General features: G+C 44.3%; 1 protein-coding gene across 3 annotated transcripts in view; it reads right to left on the bottom strand.

The window, feature by feature from the left end:
• The window catches only part of Mroh1 (maestro heat like repeat family member 1), a 71,151-nt gene that overhangs the window by 20,681 nt on the left and 31,624 nt on the right, over window positions 1–18,846 (bottom strand). For all 3 annotated transcript variants that reach the window (XM_051189209.1, XM_051189210.1, XM_051189211.1), the window contains 11 exons: window positions 9,941–10,014; window positions 7,292–7,411; window positions 5,056–5,163; window positions 4,645–4,789; window positions 4,377–4,417; window positions 3,890–4,031; window positions 3,510–3,562; window positions 2,993–3,100; window positions 2,358–2,477; window positions 1,993–2,115; window positions 27–173 (listed from right to left, as the gene is read on the bottom strand). In XM_051189209.1, coding sequence (XP_051045166.1) covers window positions 27–173; window positions 1,993–2,115; window positions 2,358–2,477; window positions 2,993–3,100; window positions 3,510–3,562; window positions 3,890–4,031; window positions 4,377–4,417; window positions 4,645–4,789; window positions 5,056–5,163; window positions 7,292–7,411; window positions 9,941–10,014 — 1,181 coding nt within the window. The remainder of the gene's footprint in view (window positions 1–26; window positions 174–1,992; window positions 2,116–2,357; window positions 2,478–2,992; window positions 3,101–3,509; window positions 3,563–3,889; window positions 4,032–4,376; window positions 4,418–4,644; window positions 4,790–5,055; window positions 5,164–7,291; window positions 7,412–9,940; window positions 10,015–18,846) is intronic.

Genomic DNA, 18,846 nt, shown 5'->3' with positions numbered 1-18,846 from the left:
TACAGACAGCTGCAGTGCTCACCCACCTTGGTATTGAAGCATTGAAACATGCAGCGGAGGATATCAGACTCCACTTTGGCCAGCACCAGCTCACAGGGAGCCTGGGCAGCCACATGCCCATAGCATAGGATCAGACAACTCTTCATCTTTTCTAATTCATGTTCACTTCGATCCTGGAAGCAGAGAAATCAGCAGGATACCAGTTACTCAGCAAACTACTCTTCACAGCAAGCCTTGCCTGGCAGTGTGCTGTCTATACTCTATGGCTCCTGGAATAGCCAGGATCACCAGAGGCAGCACCAAGGGATGGCACAAGGTCAGAACAGGTGCCCACATAGGCCCATTGTGAACCAACTGGTTGCAGGAAAGGGCTGAGGTGGAAAGGAGCAGTGTAAAGAAAAGCTAGAGGAAAGAAAAGCTAGAGGCCTACCCACCAGAAGACAACAGGGCTGTGGCTACAGACCAGCCTTCTGCCCTAGTGGCTTATATATATATGTCTACATTTAACAAGGTGGGTAGCAGTTACATATGGTAGAACAACCTTTAATCCCAGCACTCTGGGCACAGAGGCAGATCTCTTTGAATTTGAGGCCAATCTAGCCTACATATCAAGTTCTAGGCCAGCCAAGGCTACGTAGTGAGGCCCTGATAGAGGGGCAGAGAGATAGAGGGGGCTGGAGAGATGGCATAATGGTTAAGAGCACTTGTTCTTGCAAGAGGACTCAGGTTCAATTCCCAACACCCACATGGTGGCTCACAATCATCTTTTAACTCCACTTCCAAGGGATCCAATGCCCTCTTCTGGCCTCACTGGGCATCAGGCATGCACATCGTTCACAAACATACAGGCAAAACACTGACACACATAAAAATAAAGTTTTTAAAAATCTAAAAACAGCTGGGCATTGGTGGCACACGCCTTTAGTTCCAGCACTTGGCAGCAGAGGCAGATGGATCTCTGTGAGTTGGAGTCCAGCCTGGTGTACTGAGCTAGTTCCAGGACAGGCTCCAAAGTAATACAGAGAAACCCTGTGTCAGGGAAAAAAAAAATCTAAAAACACTTTTTAAAAAGATATAGAGGAAGAAAAAGGAAAGAGGAGAAAAAAAGGTGTGCAGGTCCTTGTACATCTGGGCCAACCCTCAGGCTCCATGAGTAGAAAAGTCACTAGAGACAGAGCAAAATGATAAGAGTGGATCATTATGGTAGATGCTTAAAATCCTAGCACTCAGGACAAAGCACAACGGAGAGCCTGGCCATCAAGGAGGGTACAGCTTTCAGTTCTCTACCTGAGTGGTTCAGATAAGAAATGTCCCCAAAACTCAAGTATTCCCAGTGCTGCAATGTTTAGAGATGTCTGTAAAGTCCACATGTCCCCAGAGTAGGAATGATCTGAGATGGAAACCTTTGGGAAGCAACTGGTTCATCAATGGATTCATAACATCACGGATTTAGTGGGAAGTGTTGTTACAAAGACAAGCAAACTCTGTTTCATTGCTAGTGTGAGTAAGATGAGCAGCTCTCTTCACCATGCCCTTCCTCCATGTTTGACCTGCCACAGGCCTTAGAACAACTGAGTTAACTGGGAGGAAAAGTAAATCTTCCGTCCTGCAAGTTAATTTTTCTCAAGAATTTTGTCATAGCAACAAAAAACTGACTTACATGATATACAACCTTGCCACTCAGAACTCCTCTTACCACCCACAACTGGAGGGATGCCACCTTCACCAGCTAGATCTGCTTCTGGGAACCCTCTGCTCGGAGGAGAGCCCAGGCCCAGGAGGGAATACAGGGTGCAAAGGGGCTACGGAACAAGGTACTTTTCTGTTTCACTCTGAGCCTGAGAGTACTCAGCCCTAGGCTTGAGCTTGAGAAAAGAGAGAGCTGCAATCAGAGGCACAGGAACCCACCCTACCACAGACATTGAAAAGCAGGGCAGCCACAGATAGCGATCTACTCCCCCAGGCCACCATTCTGGGTAGTGACCTCCTTACCTTAAAAATGCTAAAGATGCTGATGGTCTTCCTAAACATGTCTGACCTCACAAAGTCCTCCAACTGTGTTAGAGTGTCCTCAAGGTGGGCAATGGCACAAATCCCACAGCAACAGGCAAGGCCCTGGGAAGGTGCACAGGTGTGATCACACTTGGTCAGAGTGGCCCACCTCTCCACATGCTGTGTGGGGAGGAACATAGATACACAATACATATACACGTATACACAGAGTATTGTGCACATAAACCTAAAGGCACACTGTATACATGTGAACACGTGTAGAAGTATGAGCATGCACTGGCTAGCTGCCTGATAAAAGGGAGATGCCTATGGCCTGGTAGCCCTGGGCAGTAGGAGCTTCCTACCTCCTGCTCTGCCTCTTCCTGGTATCTGGCTGTCTCCAGCAGTTCTCGAAGGTGTTTTCTCACTACCTCCTTATTTGAAGCAGCACCCAGTGTGGTTCCTATGCACTTATATAGGAAATTCTGGAACAAAGGCAGAGAACACAGATGCACCTGACTCTTGCACTGATAGACACTTGCATCATGGTGGCACTCACTGCTAATAGAGAGCTGTATTTCTTTCTTTTCCTTTTTTTTTTTTTTTTTTTTTTTTTTGAGACAGGGTTTCTCTTTGTGTAGCCCTGGTTATCCTGGAACTACCTCTGTAGAGGAGGCTGGCCTTGAACTCAGGGATTCACCTGTCTCTCAAGTATTGGGATTAAAGGTGTGCAACACTATACTATGTCTGGCTGTACTTCAAGCAGGACAAAGGAAGGGTCCCCCACTGTTCCATGAGGATGGAACAGTGAGCCCTGGACTAGGTATGAGGGACATGTAGCAGTCAACAGGCCCCACATCCCAGCTGTACTGAAGAGGCTCTTAATTCCACTTGTTTTTCTCCTAGGTTGGCTGGGGCTGCTGGAGTCATGAGACAAAGGCACAGATAGGGAAGATCAAAGACTGGGGACCCCTGACCCCAGCTGGCTTGTCTTGGGCACCTTCTCCTGAGGTGCCCCATTGTAAGAAGGCAGCTGCTTGCACATCTCTTGACTCAGCTGGCAGATCCATGTGTTGTCAGATACCACGGTCAGGGTGTCCCGTAGGAACTGTGGATGAGAGGACCAGTGAGGGGCTGGCTGTGGGAGGGCCTGAGGCCCAGACATATCACATGATAACCCCATGTGATCCCTGTTGTCTTTGAAGGTGGAAAGCTATGAGGCATGTTGAAGCACAAATTACTATGAACTAGGTTGGGGACAGTAGAGGAAGGCAACTTTCTGTTGCCAGGATGGCCCAAAGTGCCTCAAGTTTGATGCTAGCTGATAGAGGGTAGAAACCCTGTCATGGATATTTGAGGCTGTTCTCACCCCACACCCCCCATTCCTTAGTCACACCTCCAGGTGAAGTTGGGTAATAAGTCCCCTGGAAGGCACAACTGCCCCATCCCTCTGTGCTCAGGCCCAGAATGCCCCAGAGCAACACAGATAGGCCCTTGGCCCTCTGTCCATCTCTCACCACTAGAAGTTTTTCTTCCCACTCCTTCAGCGACAAGGTTTCCTCAGTGTGCTCTGAAATGACCAGTAACCCAGTTGGCTGGGGGTCCCGCCAGGCATGTTCATCCCGACATGCATGAATGGAATTCTCAGTGCCCACCTCTTTGTTTTTGGGAACTCCCAGGAGGAATGCAGTAGCCAAACTCACCATAGGCTGCACCCACTTTCCACATGTCAGCATGTAACACCTCTAGAGACTTCTGGGCCCTTTCTTAGATTATAGCTAAGAGTATTTCTTACGATTTACAAAACCCTGGTCTGTATCAAGCCAGTCCTTATGACAGACTGGGTACAAGTAGGGTCAGGAGTGACTAATGGGCTCCTCAGTCTTACTGGCCTCACCGTCTAGGTACTCTAGCAGCCCAGGCATGGTTGTTTCCCACCGCTGGCCCAGCAAAGGGTGGATGTTCCGATGCATAACCTTCAGGAGGCGCAATGAGGCTGCTCCACGTCCATCTCCCAGGTAAGGATTAGAAGACACAACCTGAAGGAGAGGGAGGAAGGGGGCTGCCTAAGCATAGGGTCACCTGCACCATGTGGTAGAGATGTGGCAGGACAACTTCCCAGATCACAGTGCCCAACCTGAGGACCAGCTTCCCAGCAGTGAAGGAAAGCCAGCAGCAGGCGCAGGGTGGGAGGCACCTCAATGAGATGATGGCAAGGGTCACAACTGCCACAAGAACTGACAGGAACTCTGACATACAGAGCCCCCTCTTCTACTAGAGAGTAACCATGGTTAAACTGACACCTGTGAGAATATCCCATTAAGGACAAGGACAGTATCAGACAGTGTGCTTGGACAGGACATAATAACAGACCCTTTGCTTACCAGCAGTCTTGTGGTCATAGCGAAGGGAGATGGGAGGTTTGCTGGACAAGAAACACAGAAATTATTACAAGGCAGGGATAGGTATGGCGGGGGAGGATAGGGATCATATGCACAAGCAGGCAGCTGGGGTAGGGTATCATGCAAAAGCAGCAGCTGAGGGAGAGGTCAGCAGCAGGGGCAGAGGCAGGGCCAAGGGCAGAGATGAGAAAGGTTAAGGTTTAAGGGTGTAGCACTGGTGGCTCAGGTGCAAGGTGGTTGGGCCTCATACCATTCAAGTTGTACTGGACGAGGAAAGCATCTGCCCCTGCCTCCTGCCTCTTCAGAGCTAAGTGCACAAGGCTCCTGCAGAGTGGGGTGAGGGCCGCAGTGAAGCGCACTGGGGTGAGGAACTCGAGCAGGTAGGGCCAGAGAACCTGAGGGACAGAGGACCACAGTCTGTGAACTGCAAGCACTGGGCATGGCCTCCAGGGCGGTAGAGCAGGGCAGCTTTAGAGGGCTTCAAGCTAAGACAGACATGCCGTTGCTGAGAAGTCCTCTGAGCAGCCCAGTCACTGCTCTCTCTGGACCTCCCTCTACTGTACTGTTGACTTGTTACCTAGGTCAGGGGTGGGGAGGGCAGGAACTCTCAGGAAGGGAAAGCTCAGGCAGCAGGTCCCAAGTCAAAGACACACACACTTACACTGTTCATCCTGTCCACTGTGGTGCTGACAAGGTAGAGAGTGCGGATACTGATTGCCCGCACACTATCTGATGCCAGGTCCTCCCCATCAAGGCCTGGCTTCTCCAGCTGGGAAAGAGGCAAAATGAGGACAAATACAGATGGTTGTCCACACACCCATGTTAGTATGAGAAAGGAAAAGGCTAGCAGAAAAGGAAACAGGGCACACCCACCAAACCTGCCCCTAACAGCACCAGCATGTCTGTCACCTTCTACAAAGTGTACTAAAATCACTCAAGAAAAGTTGGTGACATGGCTCAGTGAGTAAAAGTGCTCTCTGTGAAAATAAGACTGATAGTCCGAGTGAGTCCCAGACCCAATGATGCAAGGAGAGAACAACTCCTGAAAGTTGTCCTCTAAGCTCCATGTGTAGGCCATGACACGTGTGTGCCTGCACCCATATTCATACATACATACATCTCTCTCTCCCTCTCTCTCTAAATTCTTTTTTTAAAAAAGAAGGAATTGACCTATGGGGCCCAAAACCTTGGCAAGGCTTCCTCCAAAGGTGGGCTCATTATCCATGACCTCTAGTACTTAAGACAAATACAGGATGGGCCTGCAAGATGGTTCAGTGGGAAAACACTTACCATCCAAACATGACACCCTGAGTTCTATCCTTAAGACTCCTCCCCCACAAGTGTATAGACAACCAACTTCTGTACGTTATCCTCTGGCCTTCTTCATACATGTGCTATAATATGTATAAGCACACACACATAAGTAAATGTGATTTTCTAAGAAAAGGAAGTAGGTCTGGGAAAAGTCAGAGGGAGAGTAGGGAGTAAATATGATCAAAATACATTATAGGAAATTTCCAAAGAATAAAAAAAAAAAAAAAAAATGGGGCTTGAGAGATGGATCAAAGGTTTAAAGCATTTGCTGCTCTTACAGAGGACCTGGGTTCAATTCCCAGCACGTGGTGGCTTGCAACCATCCCTAACTCTAGTTCCAGGGAATTCCATGTTCTTTTTTGATCTCTGTGGGCACCAAAAGTGACATGCTATGCATACATACATGCAGGCAAATATTCATACACGTAAGACAAAAAAAAAACTAGAAAAAGTTATTTTATACATATGAATGTTTTTGTCTATATCAGAGGAGGGCTTTAGATCCTATAGGACTACAATTACAGACAGGTGTGAATCATGTGGTTGCTGGGAATTGAAGTCAGGACCTCTGGAAGAGCAGCCAGTGCTCTCAACTGCTGAGCCATATCTCCAGCCCTAAATTTTTTAAAATTATATTTTAAAAGAATAAACACAGGAGTCCCATTTGAGGTATTGCATATACCACAATGACAGAGTACAAGAAGGTCACAGTGGTGGTCTGAATGAGAAATGTCGCATGTTGTAGCTTTGGATATCTGAACACTTGGTCCCCAGTTGGTAGTGGTGTTTGTGGAGGTTCTGGAATCTTTAGGAGGTGGAGCCTGCTGGAGGAAGTAAGTCACTGGGAGTAGGCTGTGGTCTTGCCCCACTTCCTGTTCACTCTTTGCTTCCTGCTTGCAGCTGAAGATGTGAGCTCTCAGCTTCCTGTTCCTGCCACCATCCCTGCCACTAGCTGCTGTCTTTCTACCATGATGGACTCTTATCCTTCTGGATCCCTTTCCTTCTACAAGTTACCTTGGTCATGGTATTTTATCCTAGCAATAGAAAAGTAGTAACACATGTCTCTATTCTGAACTGACCTTAGGACAATGTAGCTTTGCTAGCTCCAAGAAACCAGACCCAGAGCTGGCAACCTAAGAACTTGAGTACTCACTAGTTTAGTGTGTAACTACTCTGCCTACACTCATTTCCTCACTAAGGAGCCCAGGACCCTATACACACAATGCTGCTGAGCCATACCCCAACCCACTACTTGCAGTCTACTTTATCATGTCTTACCTTGTTCTCCTTCAAAAGAAACTGGTCTTAGTTTAGTAATTTTTTAAATAGAAAAGAATAAAAGACAATAAAGTTTCTGTCTTCTGCCTCTGCTTCTGAATTAGGTATCTGTTGAGTGGGCTCATAAGATGCAGAGACCCTGACTCAGAAACCAAAGGGAACCTTAGCTCACACACAGCCACCTGCTGCCAGGTTAGCTGCTCTTCTTGGTAACCAGTGCTAACAGTGGTCAAGAGATACACAGACTCAAGAGCGTGGCATCCAACAGGTCCAGAAAGAGATGGGTCTGTTGGTGTAGTTCTTACCTCCTCTGGGGGCAGAGCACATTGTTGCACAATGTACTCAACCATCACCTCACCGCCAGGCTGTTCCAGGTAGCCATGGTGGGCCATAGCACTTATCACCTGCACCACAGCTCGTTTCACCTGCCCAGAACCAAGAGAAGGTCAGGACGGGGCACAGAGAACATATTGGTCCTGTGCTATACCTGCACCTGCATCTGTACGTGCACAGCACTTGTATTGGTACACTGTACCTGTACCTACAACTGCCCCTGCATCCAGACTCACAGTCACACTGGCATGCACTCACACCTGTACTCACACCTGCTGCAGTACCTAACACATGGCTGCATGGAAACTTGCTCAGTTCTCAGCTAGCAGTCTTTTAGCCACCTTGTGATATGTGCAGGTCTGCAAAGGAAGGCCTCTTTCCTGCTATCCCACATACAGTCTTGCCCTCCTCCCAGTCCTTCAGAAATCACCTGATCTCACCAATTGCCCTCCTTCATGCACTTTTACCAAACTCCATCCTCAGGTCTATGAAAACAGCTCTGCTCCAAACCACCCTGCCCTCCGGCTTTACCTCCTTACCCTACACTCATGAAGCCTTGGTACATAACAGACCTAGCCTATCTGCATTGTTCATCTGGCCTAAAGCTATAGGACTGGTGTCCTTCAGGGCAGGCTTCTCCTGTGTGACACCCATAATTCCTGTGATGTGCTGTTGACCTGGATGTTTGGTCCTTCCCCAAGGCAATGTTTCTCAGACCTTTAACTATCATCCAAACATTCCTAGTTCAATAGCCAAAATCAGTGACATTTACTCAGAACCAGTGTACCCTAACAGACACTGGCTTCTGCCCCCAGCCCCAGCCTTTTGCACAAGGCCCCACTCTCAGACCCATGAGAATGTTTTTGCTTCATAGAATGTCAGGTCAAACACAGGTGATCCAAGGAGGCCTCCTGAGATTACCGCTTACTCCATGTCACATCCATCTGATGTGGCATCATGGGAACAGGATGGATCTGGGTTGGTAGCCAACTGCCCAAGCAAATATCTCATTGAACCCACAATGAGCTACAGCACCCTGCCACAGGTATATCGGGGACAACTGTGCCAGAATATAAAGGTCTGAGGGCTATTATCTGGAGTTTATGTTAGAAGCTTCTGAAGAGTAAGATTCATAGGAGGTCCCCAGAAGTAGCAAAACACTGCAGTAGCTCTCAGGGAGAACTAGGATCCTGCTGCCTGTCACTGAGCAAGATGGCCCTGATCAAGACAATAGTGCTCAGAGGGCTGAAAAAGATCTACCTTGCCAAAGAGGAATCTGACCTGTTTCTTAGGCTCCTGGGAGCCCTTAAGATATCCCACTTGGTGAGACGGTCTCATGATCTGGGGCCAGAGTCACCTCCCACAGGTAGGAGTCTGCAAGCCACACGATATCAGTCCCATTTCCAGAGGAGCTGGAGGCTGAGTGTAGCCATACTGACAGCCCACCCAGCACATTCACATAACAGAGCTAAGGGCTCAGGACTCTAAGACTAAAGAATGATCTCAGTTGGCAATACTCCTATGTGTGATCACACATTTCTGCCAAGATGCTAACACTGCCCTGCCCACAAAAGGCAACAGGAAGCTGTAGGTTTGGGTACTTCTGAATAATATCCCAAGAGCTCTTCCCCAGCTGATTTTTGTTTTTGAGATAAGGTCAGGCATGAACTCCTAGACTCCCAAATGCTAAAATGACAGTTGTGAGCTATCACACCCAGCTCCCCAGCCGATTTAAACAATCCCTGTAGTAAGTGGTGAGTATATCAGCTGCCTAAGTTCTCTGAGTTGTTCTGGTGAATAGTGAACCTCAGGGTGATGCTTGAGCCCTCTGGGCCTATAACAGGCCCTAACCCTGAAGTAGTTTGGGGTTACTAACAGTTCACTAACAATGTGGACAGGTAGCCTGTTGCTGTGAGTTTAAGTCCGGCCTGGTCTACAGAGCTAGTTCTAGGACATGATCCATAGAGCTACACAGAAAAACCTGTCTCAAAAAACAAAAACAAAAGCTAGCCTGTGTGGTACTGTTATTTTAATGTGTGTGACTTTTGTTTATGCTGTATTTGTTTAACTCTGTGAAGCCGTGGTTCTCTGCCTGTCTAAAATGCTTGATGGCCCTAATAAAGAGCTGAATGGTCAGTAGTGAGGCAGGAGCAAGGACAGGTGGGGCTGGCAGGCAGAGAGCATAAATAGAGCAAGAAAATAAGGAGAAGAGGATGTCAAGGGCTAGTGACCAGCCGCTACACAGCAAAACCAGAGTAAGGAGGAAAGAAAGGTATACAGGAATAGAAAAGGGAAAGCCCAGGAGCAAAAGGGTTAATTTATGTTAAGAAAAACTGAAAGAAACAAGCCAAGCTAAGGCCAGACATTCATAATTAAGAATAGACTGTATGATCTACTTGGGAGCTGGGTGGCAGGCCCCCACAAAAGAACACAAAAAACCAAAAGTGTAAAACATCTTACTACAAGTCTGTTGACACTACATCTATACATCTCTCTGTTTGGTTTCACCCAGGGACTTGTAGAATGGGCACTTCAGTGTTGTGGCCACTCTGCTGTTGGCTGCTCATGAGCCAAACTAACTGATCTATTCCAACAATGGCCAGCTAATATGTCCCCTTTACCTTATTGTTGGTGTCCAGAAGAGGGAGCCTCATAGACGAAAGAATAAAGGGCTTCTTAATCTCCATTTGAGCAGCTGTAATAAACAAACAAGATGGCTTAGTCCCTGCAAACCAAGACCAGTCATCCTAACCACACATACCTTGAAGTCTCGGGCCTCAGAGAACCTGGCTTCACTTGGTTCTTGTGTGGGAGGAGGACATGGCATAAGCCCATTATTCTGAAGGAGAAAAAATTCTGCAAATAACATTTTACCAATCAAAAAGTTAAAAGGGGCCAGGTAGTGGTAACTCACACCTTTAATCCCAGCACTCGGGAGGCAGAGCCAAGCAGATCTCTGTTGAGTTCCAGGCCAGCCTGGTCTACAGAGCTAGTTCCAGGCCATGGCTGGCTATTGCTATTCACACAGAGAAACTCAGACAACAAAAGGTAAAAAGGGTTTTTTGTTTGGTTGGTTTTTTTTTTTTTTTTTTTTTTTTTTTTTTTTGTTTTTTGTTTTTTTGAGACAGGATTTCTCTGTGGCTTTGGAAGCTGTCCTGAAACTAGCTCTGTAGACCAGGCTGGCCTCAAACTCACAGAGATTCACCTGCCTCTGCTTCCTGTGTGCTGGGATTAAAGCCATGTGCCACCAACACCCAGAGTTAAAAGGGATTTTTATTTCTCTTTAGAGTCCTTGTACTTGAAGAATTATGCTCTAGAATCCTGTGACATTGAAATGCATTGTGCTACAAACTCTGCAAGCCTAGGGGAAGCAGAGGGTAGACCACAGCAGATCTGAGGAATAAAGGAGATGACACTGCTAACCAGGAGTCTTGGACAAAGACCTCTGAGACATCCATCTGCTAAATGGTGCCCCACTCTGACCGTACTCAGTTCTCTGTATGTGAATGTAAGAAAAGCTCTTTTGTATTGAATGTGCACTGGCTCTCCCTACCAAATATACCTGCCTTGTCAAATGTAGCTGGCTTTTTAAGATGGTCACCTTTGCAAAGAAATGCTCTCTAGCTCATTCAAAAGAAGCCATCATGAAAGCACAGTACCAGTAAAGGGTGTTGGGGAAGGAGCTGTGGATGAGGACTCAAACCAGCACCTTAGGGACAGAATACCAGAGCCACTAGGAACAGAATTCAAAGGGTTCCATCCACCTTCTGCTTAGATTGTGTCTTCTATAAATCCCATCCTCTTTTCTATAAAATATTAAATTACAGTGGCTTACAGTTGGATAGACAATCAAGGTTCATTTCTCAATCTCTAGCCTGAGCAAATGATGATGATGAGGAAGAGGAATTTAAAGGGGGTGGGGATGTTGGAGGGATGGCTCAGTGGTTAAGATCATGTGCTGTTCTTCCAGAAGGGTCTAAGTTCAGTTCCCAGTACCCATATCGGATAGTTCACAGTCATCTCCAGGGAAATCTGACCTTTATGGTCTCTGTGGCTATGTACACTCATATGCACATATCCACATGAAAACATACACATACATAATTAAAAATAATAAAAAGAAGCCAGCAGTGGTAGTGCACACCTTTAATCCAAGCTCTCCGTTGGCAGAGGCAGGCAAATCTCTATGAGTTTGAAGACAGCCTGGTCTATAGAGCGAGTACCAGGACAGTCAGTGCTACAAAGAGAAACCCTGTCTTGAAAAAGTAATATTACTAATAATCACAATAGTAAAAATAAATTTAAAAAGAAAAAACTAAGATGGGGATGGGGCAGATGGCTTAGTAAGTAAAGGGGAGTTCTATCCCTGGGACCAATATGGCAGGAGAGAACCAATTCTTCCAAGTTGTTCTCTGATGTCTACCCCTCTTCAAAGCACTCACATATCCACAATAAACAAACAAACAAATAAATAAGTGAAATTTAAACGTATCTTTTAAAAAACAAAGCAATTGGCAGTAGAGACAACAGAAAAGTGGTTAAGACGCTAGGGAAGACATGTCAGTGACTGTGATTGAAGTGACATCAGTCACCATATGGTTAACGTCTGATGTGACAAGTCTTAGGTGGCTGGGTACCTCTCACTCACATGTTCCTTGCAACTATTGCTGTTGGTCTGAGGCTTCTTCTTCTAGCTGAGAATCAGCAATAACCTTTCATATTCTAATACTTTTCTTTTTTTTCTTTTTGGAGATAGGGTTTCTCTGTAGCCCTGGCTGTCTTGGAACTCACTCTGTAGACCAGACTGGCCTTGAACTCACAGAGATCTACATGCCTCTGCCTCCCAAGTGCTAGAAATAAAGGCATATGCCATTACTGATTGGCTTAACTCCTAGTACTTAAAAGAAGATTCAAGATGGCCATCAAGTGCTCAATTCAGCAGCACATACCCCGAAACTGGGACAATGCACAGAAGACTAACATGGCCCCATTCAAATTTGTGAAGTATTTTTACTTTTAGGGAGTGAATTTCACTTTTTCTGATAAATTTTAAATGCTTGTTATGAAGTAGTTAGGGTGCATGCCAGTAACCCTAACAGAAGGAGGCAGGAGGATCATGAGCTCCAGGCTAGCTGAGGAGGCTGACATAGGAAGCTAGTGAGTTCAAGGCCAGTGTAGGCCATAGAGCAAGACTCTATCTCAAACAAAGGGAAGTAAAGAGACTGGGAGATGGGCTTACCTGTTAAGAATGCTTACTACTCTTGTAGAGGACCTGGGTTCAGTTCCCAGAACTTATAGCACACAATCACCTGTAACTCCAATAAAGCATCAAAGGCCTCCCAACCAACATGGGCACCTGCACATGAACTCATGTAGGCACACATACATACATATAATAAATAAAATTATCACTCTTTTCTTTAAAAGGAAAACAGGGAAGGAAAATCACTGGGCTTAATGTAAGTAATACACTGCTTGTGACAATGCTCTCATTATACAGACAGTTCAGTAAGAAAGATATCCTGATCCCAATTGAACAAGCCTAATCCCAGAGGCATATGGCCTTCATAATACTAGCTCCCAGAGCAGCAAAAGGTAGAGGCCTCAAAGAAACATGGCCTTGTCCCCAATGCCCCACCTCTAAAATACTCCTTGAGCCCATGCCCTACTCCCCTGGAGCCACCACACCAAGCCTGGTGAGGTCCTGGTAGTAACAACAGAAAACACAGAAAAACAAGATGTACACTATAAAAGCTCAGACAACAGAATAAGTCTGACCTGAAGCAAATGTGCAGGGTTTAGAAGATGCTGAAGAATATGCATAACCTTAAAACTGAAGTGGGAAGAAAAGATGGTACTACCATGACAGCTGTGAACAGAGACGGAAATCAGTCACCAGGAAGTGGGCAGCTTCAGTGCTCAGGAAAGCACACTTACACAGAGGGCAATGGTGACGGTCACACAGTGGCTATGCTTAACATCACTGAATTACGCCATTGTATATTATGTCATTTTAGAACAAATAAAAATAAAACCAGGGCTAGAGATGTAGATAAGCAGGCAGGGTATTTGCCAATTAGGCATGGAGCTAAGAGTTGAATCCCCAACACTGAGTAAAAACAAATATATGGGGTGAACACCCGAAATTCCACCACTAGGGAGGTGGAATGGGAGGATGAGGAGTTCAAGGTATATAACAAATTCAAGGCCAGCCTGGGATATCTGACAAACAAATGAAACAAAAACTATCAATAGTCAGCTGAGCACAGTGGCACACACCTTTAATCCCAGTACTTGGGAGGCAGAGGCAGGCAGATCTCTGAGTTCGAGGCCAGCTGGTCTACAGAGTGAGTTCTGGTACAGTCAGAGCTACACAGAGAAACCCTGTCTCAAAAAAACAAAAGTAAAACATAAAACAAAGGCTGGAAAGATGGTTCAGAGGTTAAGAGGCCCTGAGTTAAACTCCCAGCATCACATAGTTACTCACAACCATCTGCAATGAGATCTGGTGCCCTCTTCTGGCCTGCAGACACACATGCAGACAGAACACTGTATACATAATAAATAAATAAACAAATAAATAAATACAACAGCAAAAAAAACTAAACATAGCTAGGCCCTATAATCGTAGGGGGGGGAAAACAAAGAGGTGTAGATGATAAGGCTATATTATTCAAGACCAAGACAGCTGCTACTCACTGGGGTAGGGGTTCATATGTGATATGTGAATTTTTCAGAAAAATTTAAAAAGAACCTATGTCCTACCTGGAACTTATATGGAAGCCTAAAAAGTGAGTCGTTCATCTTTAGATGACTAGGGTTTCTCAGGGAGCAATAGACAACTATAGACAGCCTTCTTTTCCTGAAGTTGCTATCCTGATCCTATTTTATTATGGCTTTGAGCTGACAGGAAAACTGGTATACACCTGAGCTCAGAGCGCCATCTAGTGTCAAAGCAATAGAAGTGATTATAGGCTCAGACAACATAATAAAACTTAACTCCAGGAAAAATATTTGTCTGTGTGCTCCATCTTGCCCTTATCAGGGATTCTGCTGATTTGGACAACCTTGGGAAAAATGGCTTGGTTTGCTACTGTCTTGCACATAAAATAACTTGCTGCAAAATGGCTTGCTGCAAAATGGCTTGCTGCAAAATGAGTTACTCTGGCTAGGATGCAAAGAATTGGCTTTACTACAATGAGTATTTGAGGAAAGGGAATGCTTTTACCTAGTGGTATCAGACAAATGCATACCCAAAACCTGAAATTCTGGTCCTAGATACACATACATATAGGTGTGCCAGGGAAAAAGGAAACAGTAGTGGTCATCTTTAAGTAAGAAACTGGGAGAATTCACATACCCATAGCCTGTCAATGAATACCTTGGAGATTAACTCAGTACAAACTTCACAGTTCATCACACATGATGAACTCTGTGATGTATAAACATTTCATAAACAGAAAAATGAGTCAGAGCCAGGCACTGGTGGCACACGCCTTTAATCCCAACACTCGGGAGGCAGAGGCAGGGAAACCTCTGTGAGTTTTGAGTCCAGCCTGATGTACAGAGCTAGACAGGCTCCAAAACCACAGAGAAACTCTGTCTCAAAAAAAAAAAAAAAAAGTCAGATATAAAATGCTCCAAACTGTGCAATTTCCTTTTCTTCACATAACATGCAAAACAGTAACATCTTGTTCATTAGAAGTCACCCTTCAATGATCTGATAGTGGTCCATATCCTTTCCTCATTCTTCATCCAGGTGGGAAATAATGGGCTATGTTATCCCTTATTGAAAAGAACAGTTACCATCTGTGCTGTTTCCATGTGTGAGCTGTATTTCAAGAGAAAAATTTAAAAGTATCTTCAATCTGTATTTATGAAAGCAAGAAATTCTCTAAGGGAGTCTACAGAAAGAAATTAAGCACACTATGAACTATCTCCAGATAGGGAAAATTCTGTTTCTTGTTTGCAGACATTCTCATATGAAATGCTCAGAGAAAGAACACAGAGAAAAAATGAAATACAGGTAAAGAATGGCTTCTGAGGCACACAGATGCAATGTAAGAATTAATGAAGAAGATGAGCAGTGGCGGCGCATGCCATTAATGTTGGTGTCTGTTAGTTCAAGGCCAGCCTGGTCTAAAGAGTGGATTCCAGGACTTGCAGAAGTACACAGAGAAACCCTGTCTCAAAACATGAAAATATAAAAGTAAAAAATAAATAAATAAATAGAATAATAAAAAAGCCACATAAAAGTGGAATATACATAGAGAGTCTGGACACTGTATATTATTGTGTTGTCTTTGAATTGTTTTATTGCCAAGGAAAGAGCAGCAGCTGCTAATAGACATTCGCTTATAAATGCTGCAGGATTAATCTAACTTATATATTTTAAAAATGCCTTAGCTGGGCAGTGGTGGTGCACGCCTTTAATCCCAGCACGAGGGAGGGAGAGGCAGGTGGATCTCTGTGAGTTCAAGACCAGCCTGGTCTACAAGAGCTAGTTCCAGGACAGGTTCCAAAGCCACAGAGAAACCCTGTCTCAAAAAACAAAAGAACAAAAAAAAAAAAAACTTCAAAATGTAAGACTAAGGACAGGTTACTTCAGAAAAGAGATTCTGCTTTTGTTTCCACAGAAGGTGAAAAGCTGTGGGTTCCTTCCAGACTAATATAGTTTGATAAAGCAAGAACCCCTGAAGCAGTACCCTAGGTGATCCAACATCCAAAACAGCTGGGACGATGCAGTCTTGCAGACCATTATAGCCAGGATTTGGCCAGGTTTCTGGGATTTCTCAGGGTATTGACAGTGCCCCCAAACAGCAGTTTGGAGAGAGAATGATGTCCAAATTCCCAAATATTGTTTATAATTTTTTTCATTTAAATGGGGTTGGTTATAAATGGTTAATGATCATAGCCAATCTCTTTCTAAAGAAAAAAAAGGGGGGACTATGATATAGAAATGAAGACTTGGTACTGCTATGGATTTTGGTTTATTGACACAAATTTAAGATCAATTTTGTTACATGTATATTTCTCCTCTTGTTTAGGTATTGTATTTAAACAAATCATTTAAAATGTAATGTATAATTAAATACAGATTATATATAGTCACCTATAATAGTAAAAACTTATAATGTTAGTTTGGTTTTCTAGATATACAGAGATGTATATGAGATGGATAGATAGTCTTCAAACCTTTCAAAGAACTTCAGAATACGGCATTTAAAATGGTTTAGGGTTTTTTTCATGACAGTGAGACATAACTGCTCCTGGCAACACCAATTACTTCAGAGAGGAAGATGGGCAATGAAGAAACATGTTTGGGAGTTTGCCTGAGACATGGCAAGACTAGCTATTTGGGCAAGAAACTGCTCTTGCCTGGACTGTTTGATTGTATGCTGTGTAAACTGGACATGCAGGACCCACAGGAAAGTGAACGCTGAACTTGAAAAAACAAGAAGAACTTCGAGTGACTGACAATCCAGGCAGCAAGATGTCTCTGTTAATTCTAGAGTTTATATATTATTCTTCTGTGGTCTTTGATAGAGTTGTAAGACAAATAGTTATGATTACTGTTTTCCTTAGTTATGATAATAGATAAGTTACACATAAAACGTTAAACTCACAAAGATAGAATATTTTCTTTAAATTTTGCCAAATGTTAATGGACTAAATATTGTTAACTATAGCTTTTACGTGACAGACTGTTGTTATATATAATTTTACTATGTTAAAATTAAAACCTTTCTCTTTATTTAGACAGAAAAGAAGATATGATGGGAGATGTTCTTCTGTATATATGTTTCTCTTATTGGTTGATGAATAAAACACTGTTTGGCCAATAGCCAGTAGAGACAGGAAGATAGGCAGAACTAGGAGACAAGGACAATTCTGGGAAAGGTGGGCAGAGAAACACCAGAAAGAGACTCCATGGAGGGACTGGAAGGATAGGATGTGCCAGGCATTCTCTGGCTAAGATAAGGCCATGTAGAAATACATAGATTAATAGAAATGAGTTAATAATTAAGACAGAGCTAGCCTATAAGAAGTCCTAGCTATCAGCCAACAGTTTTATAATTAATATAGTTTCCATGTGCTTATTTGGAGCTAAGGCAGTGGAAAGACCTGGTAAGACACAAGAAAACCTCCACAACATCCTAGCACTTCGGAGGCACAGGCAGGCGGATTTTTGTGAGTTCAAGACCAGCTTAGTCTACAGAGTGAGTTCTAGAACAGCCGGCTAGGACTGTTACACAGAGAAACCCTGTCTTGAAAAAAAAAAAAAAAAGTTACTCAGAAAAGATGAGACAGGTTTACCTAGATAATCACAGAAAAATGCTGAACCCCCTCTCTTAAAGAAATAATCGACTTTTTCTTTCTTTTTCTTTTTTTTTTTTTTTAATATTTATTTATTATGTATACAGTGTCAGTCTGCATATATGCCAGAAGAGGGCACTACATCTCATTGCAGATGGTTGTTAAGACATCATGTGGCTGCTGGGAATTGAACTCAGGACCTCTGAAGCAGCAGCCAGTGCTCTTAACCTCTGAGCCATTTCTCCAGCCCAATAATTGACTTTTTCAATATAAATCATTTTAATGTAATGAAATCAATAAAAGCATCACAGAGATAGATGAAGGTATCCAGTCAAATGCTGGCACACACCTTTAATCTCAGACAGCCAGGACTATATAGAGAGACTGTTTCTCTAAATAAATAAATGGCAATAGCCCAGGCTAGCCTCGAACTCAAAAAGATCTAACTGTCTCAGTCTCCTGAGTGCCTGGATCAAAGGCATGCACTACTACCTCTGGGCCCCACTAATGAACTCTTAAATGTAAACACACACACATGCACACACACATGCACAAGGATCCACTTGTGATGCCTTAAGCCACTGTCTGGAAGAACCCCAGGCAATAGGATCTAACTTTCCAAACTTCATATCTAATTCCACCCAATGTAGCCCATGGTCACTGATTTCTGATCTCTGACAGGGCATGAATGAAACTCACCAAAACATAAGCCCACCTGTACAACTATGATTATCTTTTTGAAGCTTACTGCTAATCAAATAAAATTCCCTTAAAAGTAGGAAACCGGGGCCGGGGTGGTGGGAATACTTGGGAGGCAGAGGCAGGTGGATCTCAATGAGTTTGAGGCCAGCCTGATTTACAAAGTGAGTTCCAGGATAGCCACGGCTGTTATACTGAGAGACCCTGTCTTGAAAAATGGAGGGGGAAAAAGTAGCAACACATGCATGGGGCTGCATGTGTTGCTCACGGGTAGAACATTTGCCCAGCACATGTGGACCCTAACTTCTTAAGGAGAATGGTCTCATAGGCTCAAATATATTTGAATGCTTGGTACCCTGTTGGTAGAAGAGTTTGGGAAGGAGTAGAAATTGTGGCCTTGTTGGAGGAGGTTTGTCATTAGGGGAGGGCTCTGAGGTTTCAAAAGCCCATTCCATCCCTGTTTCCACATGCTTACTTTCCCTTGTCCCCTCCTCCAAATAAACCTTTTCTT

Source organism: Phodopus roborovskii, unplaced genomic scaffold (genome assembly GCF_943737965.1).
Source record: "Phodopus roborovskii unplaced genomic scaffold, PHOROB, whole genome shotgun sequence".
NCBI lineage: Eukaryota > Metazoa > Chordata > Mammalia > Rodentia > Cricetidae > Phodopus > Phodopus roborovskii.
This window is presented reverse-complemented; position numbering and strand designations above follow the sequence as displayed.